Source organism: Athene noctua, chromosome 2 (assembly GCF_965140245.1).
Source record: "Athene noctua chromosome 2, bAthNoc1.hap1.1, whole genome shotgun sequence".
Lineage (NCBI taxonomy): Eukaryota > Metazoa > Chordata > Aves > Strigiformes > Strigidae > Athene > Athene noctua.
The window spans coordinates 134,199,209-134,213,904 of NC_134038.1; the positions used below are offsets into that span (position 1 = coordinate 134,199,209).

The window sequence follows — 14,696 nt, forward strand, 5'->3', positions numbered from 1 at the left end:
GCAAACAACAACAGCTGAAAGGTCTGATACTGAAGCAGAGAGTATTTTTTTCTGCACACAGTGACAGCAATCCTTGATACGCTGGTAAAACTCCTCATTTCAACTATCAGAGCAGCAATACCCTCCAATAAGCAGTGTGACTTGTTTAATATGGAAAGCCAGGACTTTACATTCAACCACAACATTAGGATGTTCTGATGGCCATTACAGAACGGCTCTGTGTAGTGAAAGTAAGAATAATAATATTAAAAATGGAGCGCTTCCTTTTGTAATCAGCAAAGAAAATTGAGTCAATAGCTGTGGAAAACAAATAAATCAACACAAGGCTTTTTGGTTTATGTGAGGTTCAAGTTCCAGTCCTGAAAGGCCTTCTTTTTCAAGGACAGGATTTTTCTTTTAATGATATCCGAGCAATGCGCAAATAGCAAGTGCAGTATTACAGAGGATCAGATTCTTCGCCTGTGCTGATCTTTGATTTCAAATGAAGCAGCTGAGAATCTGCTTCTGAAACATCAAGACTAGTCCTGGGCTTATGCCACTCTTGCTTTACTGTCCAAAACATGACAACACATGTGCTATTTTCTCCTCAAAAGTCATCATGCTACAAGCAGAAACACACCTATTTGTATCACAACACCAATCTTCTAGAGTACAAGGTGTTGTCTCAGTGGACAGTCACAGAAGCTAGCAGCAACCACTTGCTTTGCAAGCACACAAATATTTCTAAACGTTTATTTCTTTTACTTTATTTGTATTTCTTTTCCATTTTCATTCCCTTCCCTGTACAAAACCCAAACAAACAAAAACAATTTTCAAGAAAGACACAGACAAATGCTACTCCTGAAGAATTTTAACTTCTTGTAGTACAGGTTATGATTCCACTCCCATAAACATAAATACGAAATTTGCCACTGGTACGGAAAACAGATTGGATCCACAATCATTTTTGGGGAGGGAAAAAAGCCTAACACGATGTGCTTTAAAAAGGAAAGAAAAAAGCATATATTCTGAAGTCAGGGTATAAAGTAGACTTTCAATAAATCACCCTTTCAGCGAACATGTGTGGTGATGCAATTCTTACCCCTCCCCACCCCTCCTTGTTGGGCTGCTTGGTGCCAGGTGTGATTCCACCCACATTCCCCCGAGCTATACACCAATCTGTGGAGATAAGGACTGCTAAGGTTAAGGCACCCCCTTAACGAGCCTGGCTCCTGACCCTCTAGATTGCTCAAAAACAGTTAAAACGACCCATCATCTCCTGATGGCCTGGCACACCTGTGCCTGGGATGTGGTCAATGGGAACAATAAGAGTTGCACATTCATCAAGTTCTTGTGCAACTGCTGGAAGGCACCAGAAGGTATCTGACAAGAGTCAATTATCTTGGACCCTATAAATTGTGACCACAAGGGCTGAGACCCTTTGAGCTCTCCTGGACCACAGTGGGCCTGTGACCAGCATCTCCCCAAGCTGGGACACCTCTCAGGTACCAAACACCTTATGGTGTCATCTGCTGCCAGAGATGACGGAAGGCCAGGACGAAGTCAACCTGCTCGAGTCTCAATTATCGCCCGTTGACGAATGCCAAGGCATTGTGAGTATTTGCTCTAAATTCAAGAAGAGGGAAACTTTCTTTGAGCTAGCTTCTCTTTCACCCGCTTTCTCTGTTTATTGGTGCGTCGGTACTTCATTCTACTGGATCCAAATACTTTTGTCTGTGTGTTTGTACATTTTGTGTATGCGCATGTATATATATATATACACAAATTAAGGTACCGTTAAGTAAGTTAGTATGAATCTTGTAATTTTAGAATCTGTAAATAAGTCACTTTTCTTTCTTTCATCATTTCTGAATTATTTTGTAATAATAAATTGCTGTTAGTTATTAATAAATCTAGATTTCCTACTAAATCATTACCGTGTCAATACTTTCATCCACAACAACACGTCAATCCAGTAACAATGCAATACTGGATTGAGCAATCTTCAATTAGGGCTAATATTATTTAAAATCCTCTCTTTATTTCTTGATATTCTTCACCAAAATGCATGTGATACCTCCTTTTCAGGAATGTGTAATTATTCAGGTTACTCTCATTTTAGAGTCTCCCATTCTTCAGCAAACAAAACAAATGCTGCTTGATACGCAATAGTTTTGTAATCCATGTAAGTCATTCTCAGGGAAAAATGAGGAAAATAAAGCAGAAGAAAAACCCCAAGAGTTCTCCAGCTCTACTTCTAGCTATGGTCAGAGAGCTGTTCACAAGTTTATCAGAAAGTATCTAATCTTTCTTGCTAAAATAAAGCTGGACACACACTAACACAAAGAAGCCACTCTAGCAAATTTAAGTAATTGGTCTCCAAATTGCTTTCCAAAGTTGCAGACTAACAGAGTCACCGGCAAGAAATACTGAATCCATCTACTTTGTCTATAATGAAATAAATCTGAAATCAACTGAGCTACATCAGGAAACTGATTTTACATCAGAGTAACTGAGGATAATTTGGGCCATTTATTTTAACTGACCTCAGAATCCCTCTTGGGAAAAAGAAAAAAAGAACCTGTTGTAACGGGTAGTGTTGTGAAAAGATCATTGATTTGTTATCAATCCCACTGAAAAATAAAACACTAGTACAATGTTTAACCTCGTGCAAATACATTGACACAAACACAAAAATGCCCTATACACTCACTCCCCACTATTCATCACTTCACAGACAGCGAGACAAGAGGCTTAAGTCTCAGTAAAACCAAAGCTGCTGCTTTCTCTGCCGTTTTGTTAATTATAAGAACAGCTTTCATTAAATCTCAAACAACAAGTGGTATGTGATCATCAGTGCAATGGAAATCCTCCTATTACTTCTCAACAGTACAGGAACTGAGCTCCTCTGCCGCAACTCTGGATACAGCATCTTTCGCTGGCAAAAGTCGAACGACATCCTATTGAAGAGGAGACTTTGGTTTCAAGAGACAAAGGTCAGCTTTGGTTGGGCGCACTGCAAATGGTGTGTTAAGGAATCCTAAATTGGAATGTTACTGAGCTTTTTTGATCAGCAACAGAGAAAAGTCCCTCATGTCTTCCCTTTTCATCTCCCACACAAGAAAAGGAAGGAGAGATGTGTCATACATACCGTCAAACTTCTCTGGAACAACGCAAGTGTCATCATAAAACTGCCTAGGTCCCTTTTCATACATACAGCCTGTAAGTTAAAAAGAGAGAGGTGTTTATATAAAAGATGCATGGAGAAAGAAGAGATCATAGGCTTAATGCCAGAAGGAACACTAAGTCATAGAGGAATCAGATTAATATCCCACATCCTTTACACACCGCCCAATTGCAACATTTTGGCCTCAGTACAGGGGTGTTTAATTAATGTGTGCATTCCCAAAAGACTGTTAAGCTCCACCTGCAAAAATGAAAAAGCACCCATTTTTCTCTGTGATTTATTCCAAAATGTTTGTCTCATTTCCTGTTTGAACTAGCACAGCTTTGACTTTTAACCATTAGTTTCTGTGGGTCTTCTCCCTGTAAGACTAAAAAATCCTACTTGGTATTTCCTCCTCACACTCACAGCAGTCACCCCACTTGATGTTTCTTCCATTTAATATCAATCTGTAAAATTTAATCTTTGTCATCAGAAGACACTATCTGCAACCCTGCATTCCTTCTAGCACTCTCTTCTGTACACACTCCTGCTTTTCAGTATTATTTTAGTGTTTTGCTTAACCGGAACTGTATTGCATGCCGGTATCAACCTCAGCAGTGCTACTTAGCAAGACAAAACATCTCCTCCTCTCCTGCCTCCCTTTGACCTTCCTTTTGACTGTGCAAATGTTACAGGAGGCCTTTTTGCCATGCAGTTGCAGTGTTTGGTTGGGCTGTTTTCCCAACTGTGAAGTCTAGGAGGAGGAGGAGGTCCATCTCAACATCATTTTTTCCAATATAATGTTTCCCAGTTCCCTAGACCATAGGCCATTCAGAATATTTAAAAAAACATTTTGTTTAATGTGCCCAGATTACCAAACAATTCAAATTGCTTTGTGTGACTGCCCTGTCCTGCCCGTTATTTACCACTCTGCCTATCTTTGTGCCATAAAGTTATCTATTAACTTTGTTCCATATCTTTACTGAAAATGTTGAATAGCAACACTCCCGATATCAATTCTTACAGAACTATAACGAAACAATTCATTCAGAGCTGATTGCCCAGTGACAGCCACTTTTAGATCTGTCAGTTGGCCAGGACTTAATGTATTTAATGTGTACTTTATTGATACTGCTTTGTGCTAACTTCTTAATCAGAATGTAATGCAGTGGCAAATTGAATGCCATAAAAAGTCTATAAGACACAAGTATCTTTATCAATCAAACTTTTAATCTCAGCAAAGAATAGAATCAGATTTGACATGACCTTTATTCCATAAAATCATGTTGACTGATTTCCAAATACAGAAAACAAATATTTATCGAACATCACTGCTTTTTTCTACATCATTCATAACAATTTTACTTTCTCCAAGTACTTATGAGTGCATAGCATAGCTAAAATTGTTTTTCTCCTACCTGTGCTGTGATTAAAACTCAAATCTGTTCACCTTAGCCCTATAGTTTGTGGATCCTTCCCTAATGTATTTCTCCCTCCTTTATTAAGCTTCTGTACTTCGTATAATTTCCTATACCAAGACTGTTATAAATTTCTATCTCCTGTTTCACCCTCCTTGTTAAATACTACCTTTTATTTTTAGTTTCTGCCTTTATTTCAACCCAGAAGCACTTGGGCTTTTAGCCAGATTTGTTATCTTTCCAGTTGTGTCTTTTCACTAGTGAACGAAGTCTTACTAGATAACTTTGATTCATAATCTGTCTGAATTCTCATCAATCTCAAAACCAATTTCCCTTATGCTTGTGAAATTTGCCCCCTGGAAGAAAACCAAATAAATTATAAACAACCAAACAAAATATCATATATTGGAACAAAGATACACCAAACCAGGACAGCGGAGGATACAACCTCTCTTTCAGTGGTCATTTTTTCTTAGTTCTGTTGGCCTTCCTATTTTTAATATGTACAAAGTGCTTTTACTCAGAATTATTAATTTTGACAATGATCTAAGCTCTGCCTTACTGAAGTAACTGGGAGCATGTATCACATGGATGTACAATTTGGGCCTAAGCAGCACCAAAACACTGCAAAAATCCTAACAAAAGAGAAGCCAAAAACCTTCACTGAATTTGAAGTATAAAATGGACTAATTGATAGTTAACTGAGCCTGTCACACCAATAGCCTGGAAAATATCACTTGAGCAGAATGGGTAAAACGGACAAATTTTTAAGCGTCTCTTCCTTTCAACTGCTAGAGGCCTTGAAAAGCAGAATGAGTAAATTCGTAATAAAATTGCTTTTAACATGATCAACCTGTGGCACCAAAAGAAGCTACAAAAGAATCAGTGCATCAGAAACTCGAGACCGGGAAGGGCAAGAAAGATGATGTGAGTCTTCCCAGCAGCAGAATTAAACGAGTGAACCCCAAATCCCTCCAGGCTTAATTTTTTACGTTTTTCTCATACAAAAGTGATACATAATAGAAAACTTAACTTCTGTTCTGTTTGGGTGAGCCAGGAAGCCTTCTTGCCTCATGTAAATGGAATGGCAGCTAGGCACTTCTGAAAGGAGAAGACGACAATGCTAGTCAAAAGACTGTCTGGAATTAAAAGTGTGCAGGTTATCAATGAGACAGGCTGCAGGCAGAAGAGAAACAAAAAGAAGGCAACTTACAGAGGGGGAACCTATCAACGCAGTCAGCATTTCAGAGCACCATGCACAAGGCATGGTGGAGGAGAAAAACAATGTGAGTCAGATCATAGACCCCACCTATCATAGGCACTTGAACTCAAACCCTTACTGTAATCAACTTTGCTAAAAGCTGACTCCCATGACAATTACACTTTATAGACCATTCATAGACCAAAAAATCCACACAAGACAGTACAAATATTTTAAACCCTGTGCTTGTACATCTGTCTTTGCAACTAATTCGACCTAACATTTCTAATCAATTACACAGAAAAGCCTGCCAATCATAGTGGAGACTTATAAACTCTACATTAATACAAGGAATGTCAGAGTGAATTTAGAGTAGGATATTGCTTTTTAGACTCCAGTCAAGGTTTTGAAGGGTTAATGAAATTTTCTGCAATTCCTAAGTATTTATAAATTCAGATGCATCAATTTCACCCTCCACCTATACATCCTGAAGCAAAAATAGATACCCCCCAAAAAACAAAACAAAAAGTGACTGCGCACATTCTAACTAATACAAATATTTATTTGCTATTTCCCACCTCTACTTAAATCTGCAAGAAGAATGAGAAAAAACAAACAGAACTCATGAAAATGGTGTTCTTTAAATGTCTATTTTTTCCCTGTGCCTTACTCTGTTCCCAAGTAGCTATATCTTGTGCACAGCCAGTTGCAAACAGACATACACCGTAAATGTTTGCCCTTCTAGACCATGTTTAACCCACTTCTTTGATATCAAAAGTCTTGCTTAACAAAGTCTATTTGATCTTGTGATAAACTCCTACCCTAAGCTATGCAATCTTTTACCAGTAACTTGTAACTCTTTAAGAGATGCAAACAGAGGTCGAAAGAGCAGACATTATTTTTCCAACACTGCCTACTGGCTCTTTCAGACTGTGATTCCAAATTTTACTGTTCACTGACTAGTGATGAGTATCAAAGATCTGGCAGGATAAGAAAATGAGGTTTTACACTGACTTCACAAAACAAGTGAAACAGAGGGCAGTAATAATAACTTTCCTCTAACAGTCCACAGACTCTCTTGCACATCTGTGCCAAACTCTTCATTACTTCCTCTCTCGATGGAACGCTCAGCGCCTGCCTCCTCAGGCCTCGAGAATCTCTAACGTTTCAGGCAGCTATTCTGAGCAACCACAGGAATCAGTGATTCAGTGATCACCCGAGTCAAGTATAGCTCTGTAGACTAGAAGTCAAGGCTATAAGTAGTGGTTCACCTGCAAGGAATCACTCATGTTACCAAGTAGATTGAATTCTAAGGAGAATGGAAAAATCTACGTAAAAGAGGAAGTTGTAGAACTGAAACAGATGCTAATTTCTATTTTAGGGAAAAATTCACTAGTATTGGCAGCAAACCCCTTTTTGACTCATGAACTCCACTCTTGCGAAGTGATACAGCAGAGTATATGGAATAAAGAATTATGTACGCACCCAAGAAGCTGTGTTCTTAGCCAATTTGGGGTTTCATCTCTCATGCTCCTAAGTCAATTATAATTAACATCTGGAGTCTTTTTAAGGCATGCATTGTTTGTACCAACATTACTTAATCTTCTAGTTAGCTTGTGCTTAAACAGTCCACAGAGGACCGAAAAATACAGCAAGGAAGAGTTTATTTCTCGTAAAGTAACTAGAGTCTTGTTATCCTAAAGTGCTATCAGTTAATTTATGACTATCAGAGTGGGTCAGACTCTAATCAAATTGTAGAAACATTTCCAAAGTGATTATTCAATCAAATGACTAACATGGTTAATTAGGAGCCATAAACATTGCTCTGAAGTTCATCAAAGTAATGACTTGCCCAGAAAAATTACTGCTAATTAAATTGCCTGCTGCTTTCATTTCTACCTTATCTAATAAAAAGTCCAACCAATGAAATTTAGCATTGCAGTTTTAAATTGTACTAAATGCTTGACTAAGACCCAGAAGTATTTTTACAAGCTAAGCGGAGCTACTTCAAAAGAAAACATTTTAGTGCAGAAATTACAGAGCAATTATATGTTTTCTTCTCCTTAAAGCATTGTTTCAAGAAAACAAATAAGACAGGAGGCATAAAATACTTCCAGGGCAGGATTCAAGTGTTTGAGGTGACTGATTCTATCACCTTTTAGCAATTTTTAGTCTTTGAAAAAAAAAAATGTGCCTGGATGTAGGACATACAGGAAACTTATTTCAGACTTTTAATGAAGTAATACACATTATAAAGTTACATCATCTCAAGAACAGCAAAGTACCTTAAAAAAAAAAAAAAATCAAGCTAACTAAAAATAGGGAGACATAAAAAAATTAATTCATCTTTTGTTATTAATTTGGAATACTTAGAGGTCATTCTTCATTGCTACTCTTGCTAACAGCATCATAGCAGTCATCTTAAAACAATTAATACGGCCTTGTATCATGTTGGTTTGAATCCACTTTTTCTGAGGAGGTGTTATTTTAAATTTATGTGTAATCTAGACAATGCAGAAATGCCTTTTCATCTGGGACTGTCCCAGAGAAAAATACTGGAAATAAGCTCTGCTGTGTCTTAATCGAAATACATCAAAGCAGAAAAAGCCCAAAGAGACTTCCTCAGGACAAGAAAAATCTGCTACTGAACTTAGCAGGCACAGGTTCTACGTTGAGTAAGACACTTGAGCGGCCCCTTGGCAAGGAAGCATTTCATATTAATTAGCATATCAGAATTTTAAAGGATTAGGTTGTCTCAGCCCTGTATAACTCAAAGCAGGTAAAGAATCTTTAAATCCTCTTTTCTGACCAGGTTTCAGACCCACAGTCACAACCTGTGCAGAAACAAACAGAATTTCAGCCCACGTCCCTAGCCAGGTAAGACACAAGGAAGAAGACAAAGCTTCTGCAGGCAATACGATGAAGTGAATGATGAAGCACAGCAAAGCAGGAACTGAAAACCTGAAGCAGGATTTATTCTTCGGCCATTCCTGTTTCCAAACTTACATAGCCTTCCTAACTAAAGGACATGTCGCTACATTACACTCTAACTGAATTACTTTTTAGTTCACTTTATCTACACCATCTGAAGGTCTGGAGTTCCAGGGCACTCCCATGTGCATGTGACAAAGCACACTGCGATACAGAGGTATTGCATTACATACGTATGCAATGTGCAGAGAGAGAGCAATGGAGAGATCGAGGCTTAGAAGGCATGTACAATCTGAAACAGGATGGATGAAGAAATTGAGCTACCTGCCTGGCCTTGGTCTCCACGTGGCAGCTCGGGTGAATGGTACAGTGCACTAGCGAGCCTGATAAAAAGTCACTCAAATTCATCCAACACCTCAACTCATACATGAAACTTGTCCACTTCCCTACAGGTCTAAAACAAAGTAATGACACTAAAATTGGAACCTTCTTACTGTTTGGCTGCCTACTTCTCGGACTTCACTTTATTACCAGCTTAGTCATATTGAGAACAGTTTCCAAATGGAACTGTTCCCAAAGGAGCAGTTCCCCAAAACTTTGGAGGGACTCCACTGGCAGTAGATACAGCTATATCCTCCTCAATTGTCCTTTTGGACTGAAGAGTAATTACATGGGTTTTGGCTCCTATTTCAGCAACTCAGAATTGGTCTATCTATACAGACAGACTTAAAAGTACTGTGCCACTTGTCTTCCCATCGGCAAGAAACACAGCACATGCAGATTCTCTCCCTTTGTGCTACCGGACACATAAGGGTACACAGAAGCCCCTCAGGTAGCTGGGACCAACCTAGCTCCCAGGCACCGCACACGCATCTGCCTGACTCTGTGCTACACACACTGTGTGAGTACACCAGTCCCCCCCTTTGGTGCCTTGCAGAGCCTCGCTAAGTGCTTACTTGAGCAAGACAAGCATTTCTCCGGTACATGGAGAGATGCTTGGTGCAGTGGGAGAGATTTTTACCAAGTGCAGAGACAAAGGTAGCCTTTTTGAACATAAAATGTTCAAGCTAGAACACATCATACTTTTGGCCTCCAACTTAAAACATTACAGTCACACTGCAAGTAACTTTTCTGTTCACGGATTTCCAAGAGCACTGACAAACTGTTTACAAAGAAGCGCTTCATCCACCTCTGAAACACATTTAGCCTCCTGGTGGAAACCAGCTGTTTACCACCACAGAAGCTCTGACCAGCTCAAGGGTGAAGAGCAACACTGAAATCACTGAAAAACAGACAAGGCTTTTTAGGTAAGAAAGGCAATTCTTCAAACTAGATCGCAACAAGTGGCTAAGGTGGCACCAGGCATCACTAAGAAAAATGCATGATCTGTGTGTTTTGCAAGGAGAAGTACCAAATGATTCTTTTTGATCGTGAAATGGTGATTTTGTAAACCTGCAGAACACATTTTCATTAAAACTCGTATGTCTCTCCAAAGAGACCTTCAGGTGGAAATACTAGAACTACTGACAATCTCCCTATACAGGAATCGCTTGAACGTATTTCACAACTCAGATGCCGGTGGATCAGGTTTTATTTCAGCCACCTTTAAAAGCACTATCCCCTCAGAAGCTATGCAAGTACAACAGAGTCCTACAAACTGATAAAATCCTCGCAATACAGAAGTCAGCATTATTTTTTCATTAGCAGGTTCAGAATGAAAAATACAGGTGCAGTGAAGTTACATGGGTAAAAACAGAGTCACTATCTTCTCTAAAAATCAACCTAAAAATTAAGCATTCTTTTCCCCAACCATTATGCTGTTTAGAAACATTTAGAATGGAAGGGGTTTTTTTTGTCTATCACATCGCCTTTGTACCAGCAATTACAAAAAAAAAAAAAAAAATCTACAAGTATGTGCACTCATAGATACACATACATTCCCTTCTAAAAAATAAAATTTGTTAAACTTAATTTCTTACATCCCACCTGACAAAAACTTACTGGAGAACTAGATTTGGCCCCACCAGCTCATGTCTAAGTGGAATTATTACACATATACTGAAAAAAAACCTTAAGCAAACAGCTTCCTTTCCACAACTTTGGTTTTTAGATCTATGACAGCATCTAATGCATTTTCTGAGAGCAGATGTCAACAGCCTGTCTAGGCGATGTGTAACTTTTTATACAGCAGAACAGGAAAACAAAGGCTCATACATTCAGCTCTGAATTGAAATTCCACATGGAGCTGATCTTTTAAGCATACTTTAAAATCATGTATTTGCTTTTATTAACCTCAGTAACGGTAAAATGTATTTTAAACACCGCTTCTCTTTGAATTCAACAAAAGACAGCAGTATAAAAACTCCTTTTGTTGGTAATCTTACTGCAAAAATGTCTGTGTTGCTTTTTCTCCCCCGCCCCATCCCCTGCCTGTAAAATCGAAGTTGGACAAACACTGCACGGCTGAAGTGACATATTTGAATGGAATTCAGACCAACCAGTTCCTGTTTATGTTTCTGATTTGAGAATGTAGCCTTCTCATTCACTATACATTAGAAACACACCAAGGCCATAAATGGTGTCAGGTTACAGGCAGGCAGGGCCAAGAAGCATTAATCATTACTTTAAGGCAACTGGCAAAAGCAGCAGCTGAGGGAACACTACACCCTTCAGCTCCGCATAAATGGACATTCCAGGGTTTGGCGTGTGGGTTTGTTTTTTTTTTTTTTTTCCCCTTCAGCATCCATTTTATGAATGAAACTTCAGGCTGCACAGAGTCCATTCATATAAAAGCTGTGCTCACAGGGCTCAGTCTCTCGGGATCAATCGGTCTTGGGTAAGGCTGATGTGATTGGTTTAAGGCAGGCTTCAGCCTTCCATTACTGATTTAAAATGCAGCCTGTGTCCATTTGACCTGCGTTAATGCACAAAGAGTAAATCCAGACTGCGCTCTCAATCCTCAAATCAAATCATTAGCCAGTGCCACTTACTGTAACTGTAGATTTAGAGGATATTTATCCATTTCTTTGAAAAACAGAGATCGCAGGACAATTTTTCATATAGTATTGTCTGCTTTGAAAGGAAAAATAGATGCATGGTCTCCTGCCTGTATGCTCACATTAACTTAGTATTCAGGTTTTCCTTTGTTCATGAAGATGATATTACAAAATTAATTCTATTCTAACTACAGATTTCTTTCAGACAGAATTAGTGAATAGAGGAAATTAACTAGATGGAAAGCACATGAAAAGTTGAAATTCTGTCTTTCATAGCAATCTTCTGAAGTCCAAGTTTCCCAAGTTTCCCCCTCAGATGCTGTTATTTCCTACTGTTACACCATCCAATAGTAGATTTGTGTTTATGTGCTTTAAGAGCAAGAACAAAGTGCAGTGCAGCTTAACTACTGAATAAAATCCATGCTCATTCACTGAACCGACACAGCAAAGACAAGCTCCTGAAACAAGAGGCTAAAATATTTAAAACCACAGAAGTGAGACTCAGGAAAAACCACAAAACCAAAAACAAGGAGGGGAGACTTCTTAAACCTACTGAACTCAAGAGCAATCCCCTAGCCCTTCTTCCCTCCTGTCTTTATGCCAGCCGGATTTTCACCGAGAACAATTGTACTGCTGTGCAAAAGAATTCCTTTAAGGCCACAAGGAGATGCAGTTTTGAGATGTGTGTACTAAAGCACCATAGACAGGAAAAGGATAGAGTCAGTTCTGTTTCACAGAGCATTTTATAAAACTGTGTTCAAAAGTTATGCAAGTATTTGCAGCCTGACCAAAAATGAAGGAAAGAAAAAGAAAACCTAGAGAGAATTTGAGGAAAAGATTAAGCAGCTGGAGGATTTATGAAGCAAGATCTCAACGAGTCACACCGACACACTAAGAGTATGCATGCAAACTGTCTACAGAGATTTAGAAGAGGTACATTAATACCAAGGAATTGTTTAGGATGAGCCAAAGAGGTGTAGCTATGAGGAAGGGAATGGAATTGATCAAAGGGAAAATTTAGGCTTATGACTGAGAAATATTTCTTAACTGTGAAGTCTATTAGTCTGTGAAATAATCTCCCAGGGGAATAACTGTAGGAATAATACTTAGCACTCATACAGCACTTTATGTTTTCAAAGCACTGTACAAAAATTAGCCAATATAATTAAAGACAGTAGTAGAAGCACCTTGAGTTGTCATTTTAAATACTGCATTGATTACTGCACTAGAGAGTATCCTGGAAAAAGCAAACCTGCACTTACTGACTGGCAGCTAAGCTTTCCCTTTTTCCTTCATACTAGCATCTCCAAATGTCTAAAACTTTACCTCCAAGAACTACAATGGAATATCTAACTGTTGTTTTAAAAAGATAAAAAAAGGCAATCTGCAAACAAGTATACTTCCAATAAATAAATTTAACTTTTTTTCCCCCTTGAATTTTAATTCAACACATACTCTTATGCTGTTCTGCAAACTCCCATATTTAAGGACATGTCAGCTGATCTCTAGGGAAGAATGTGCTACTAGGGATCTTTTCCCAGGTTAAGTCACACTGATTTGCTTTTCAAAAAACACCACATTAGGTATTTGAAAGGACTCTTGGTTTTTACTCTGTTCCCGGTCATTAGGTAAATACATATTTATAACGTGGATGGTAGAATGCTAACAACATCCTACACCTATTAAAAGCAACCTTAGGAGGTTAAGAAGTGTCACAATTACAACTTCCTGTGCAACCCTGATACAACTCCTTTGTTGCAAATGAATTATGATAGTTTTTTGCCGTGGCACTCTTGTCTCTTGAGTGCACAGGTAAAATTGTTTGGGAGAGGGAGAGCCATGTTGTAAACAGCTTTGCAGGTGGAGCCACTGCTTCATTTGTTACAGGGGCTGGAAGTAGTGTACGTAATGAGGCAGAACATCTCAAGAAAGGAAAAGATGACCTCAAGATTAATACAGCTGAATGGTTAGTTTCAGGCCCCAGCAAAGCCCATTCCAGCCCCAGTGAAGTATTCCAAAGTAGTCATGTCACCTGCCAGATTTTTTGTATTATGTATTTCTTATTTTTGCAGTGCTTACACAGGGACCCTAATCTGATGTTCCTGTACTTCCTTGCCTAGAAATACAAAGTCAGTCCCTAGGAGCTAAGATTTGAACATATGCAATCCATAATGTTCTTTAAAAATTATCCAGTCCTAACTGAGTACCCAAAATAAACAAGTATATATATCTGATATGCTTCTCTGCCTCCGCTCATCTCTCTTAACAGAGGGGCAGTTCCCCATCCATTCTCACATGCCAACACAAGGTATTTATTGCTTGGGAGGTCTCAGGATTTAAAGGGATGTGCAACTCAGAAAGCAAGACATGGCAGCTAATAATTCTGTCTGGCTAGTTCATTCTTCAAGTGATGTGACCAGTATCTTGGAAGAAAACTTTGGAAGTGACAGGGAGAGAATCCACATCTTCTAAAGTCCATTCAAGCATATTAATTGTGAGGCTACCCTGAAATTTAACTGTGAGAATAGCCCTGCTAATGCCTCTAACCTGCTCAGGAAAGACTGAATCTGTCTAGATCTCAACAGATAAATTACTGGCAATCAGTAATACGTATACGCAAGCAACAATCCCTCCTCTACTTATCCGTAATGTGACAAATTTCAAAGTTCCCCAAGACATGGTCACAAAAGAACTTTCCAACCAAAGTAACTACTTAAATTGGGCAAAACAAAAGATGAGATTTAAACTTCGCTATTTAAGATTTAATTTTAAAACTAGATTTTTAGTATCGACACACACATAGCTAGAGTCATACCTTAGTATATTTGCAAATACACCACATTAAGTAGGGATGATCAAGCCTGCAAAGATCCTGTTTAATAATAAAGCCCAGAATAGATGAGGTATCTCAAGTTCGGCCTTTTTGTTTAAATACCTGAATACATGAACTGAATTCTAGAAGTACTAACTATACAGGAATGCTCGCTGTTAGCCCTTATAAACAA

The 14,696-nt window shown here is 38.6% G+C and overlaps 1 protein-coding gene across 6 annotated transcripts in view; it reads right to left on the minus strand.

The window, feature by feature from the left end:
• Window positions 1-14,696, minus strand: part of ETV1 (ETS variant transcription factor 1) — a 66,551-nt gene that overhangs the window by 9,044 nt on the left and 42,811 nt on the right. For 3 of the 6 annotated variants that reach the window (XM_074898027.1, XM_074898025.1, XM_074898026.1), the window contains 3 exons: window positions 5,597-5,664; window position 4,714; window positions 3,131-3,199 (listed from right to left, as the gene is read on the minus strand). In XM_074898027.1, coding sequence (XP_074754128.1) covers window positions 3,131-3,199; window position 4,714; window positions 5,597-5,664 — 138 coding nt within the window. Of the gene's footprint in view, window positions 1-3,130; window positions 3,200-4,713; window positions 4,715-5,595; window positions 5,665-14,696 lie in introns of all 6 variants that reach the window. The other 3 variants (XM_074898021.1, XM_074898024.1, XM_074898023.1) reach the window with 2 other exon arrangements.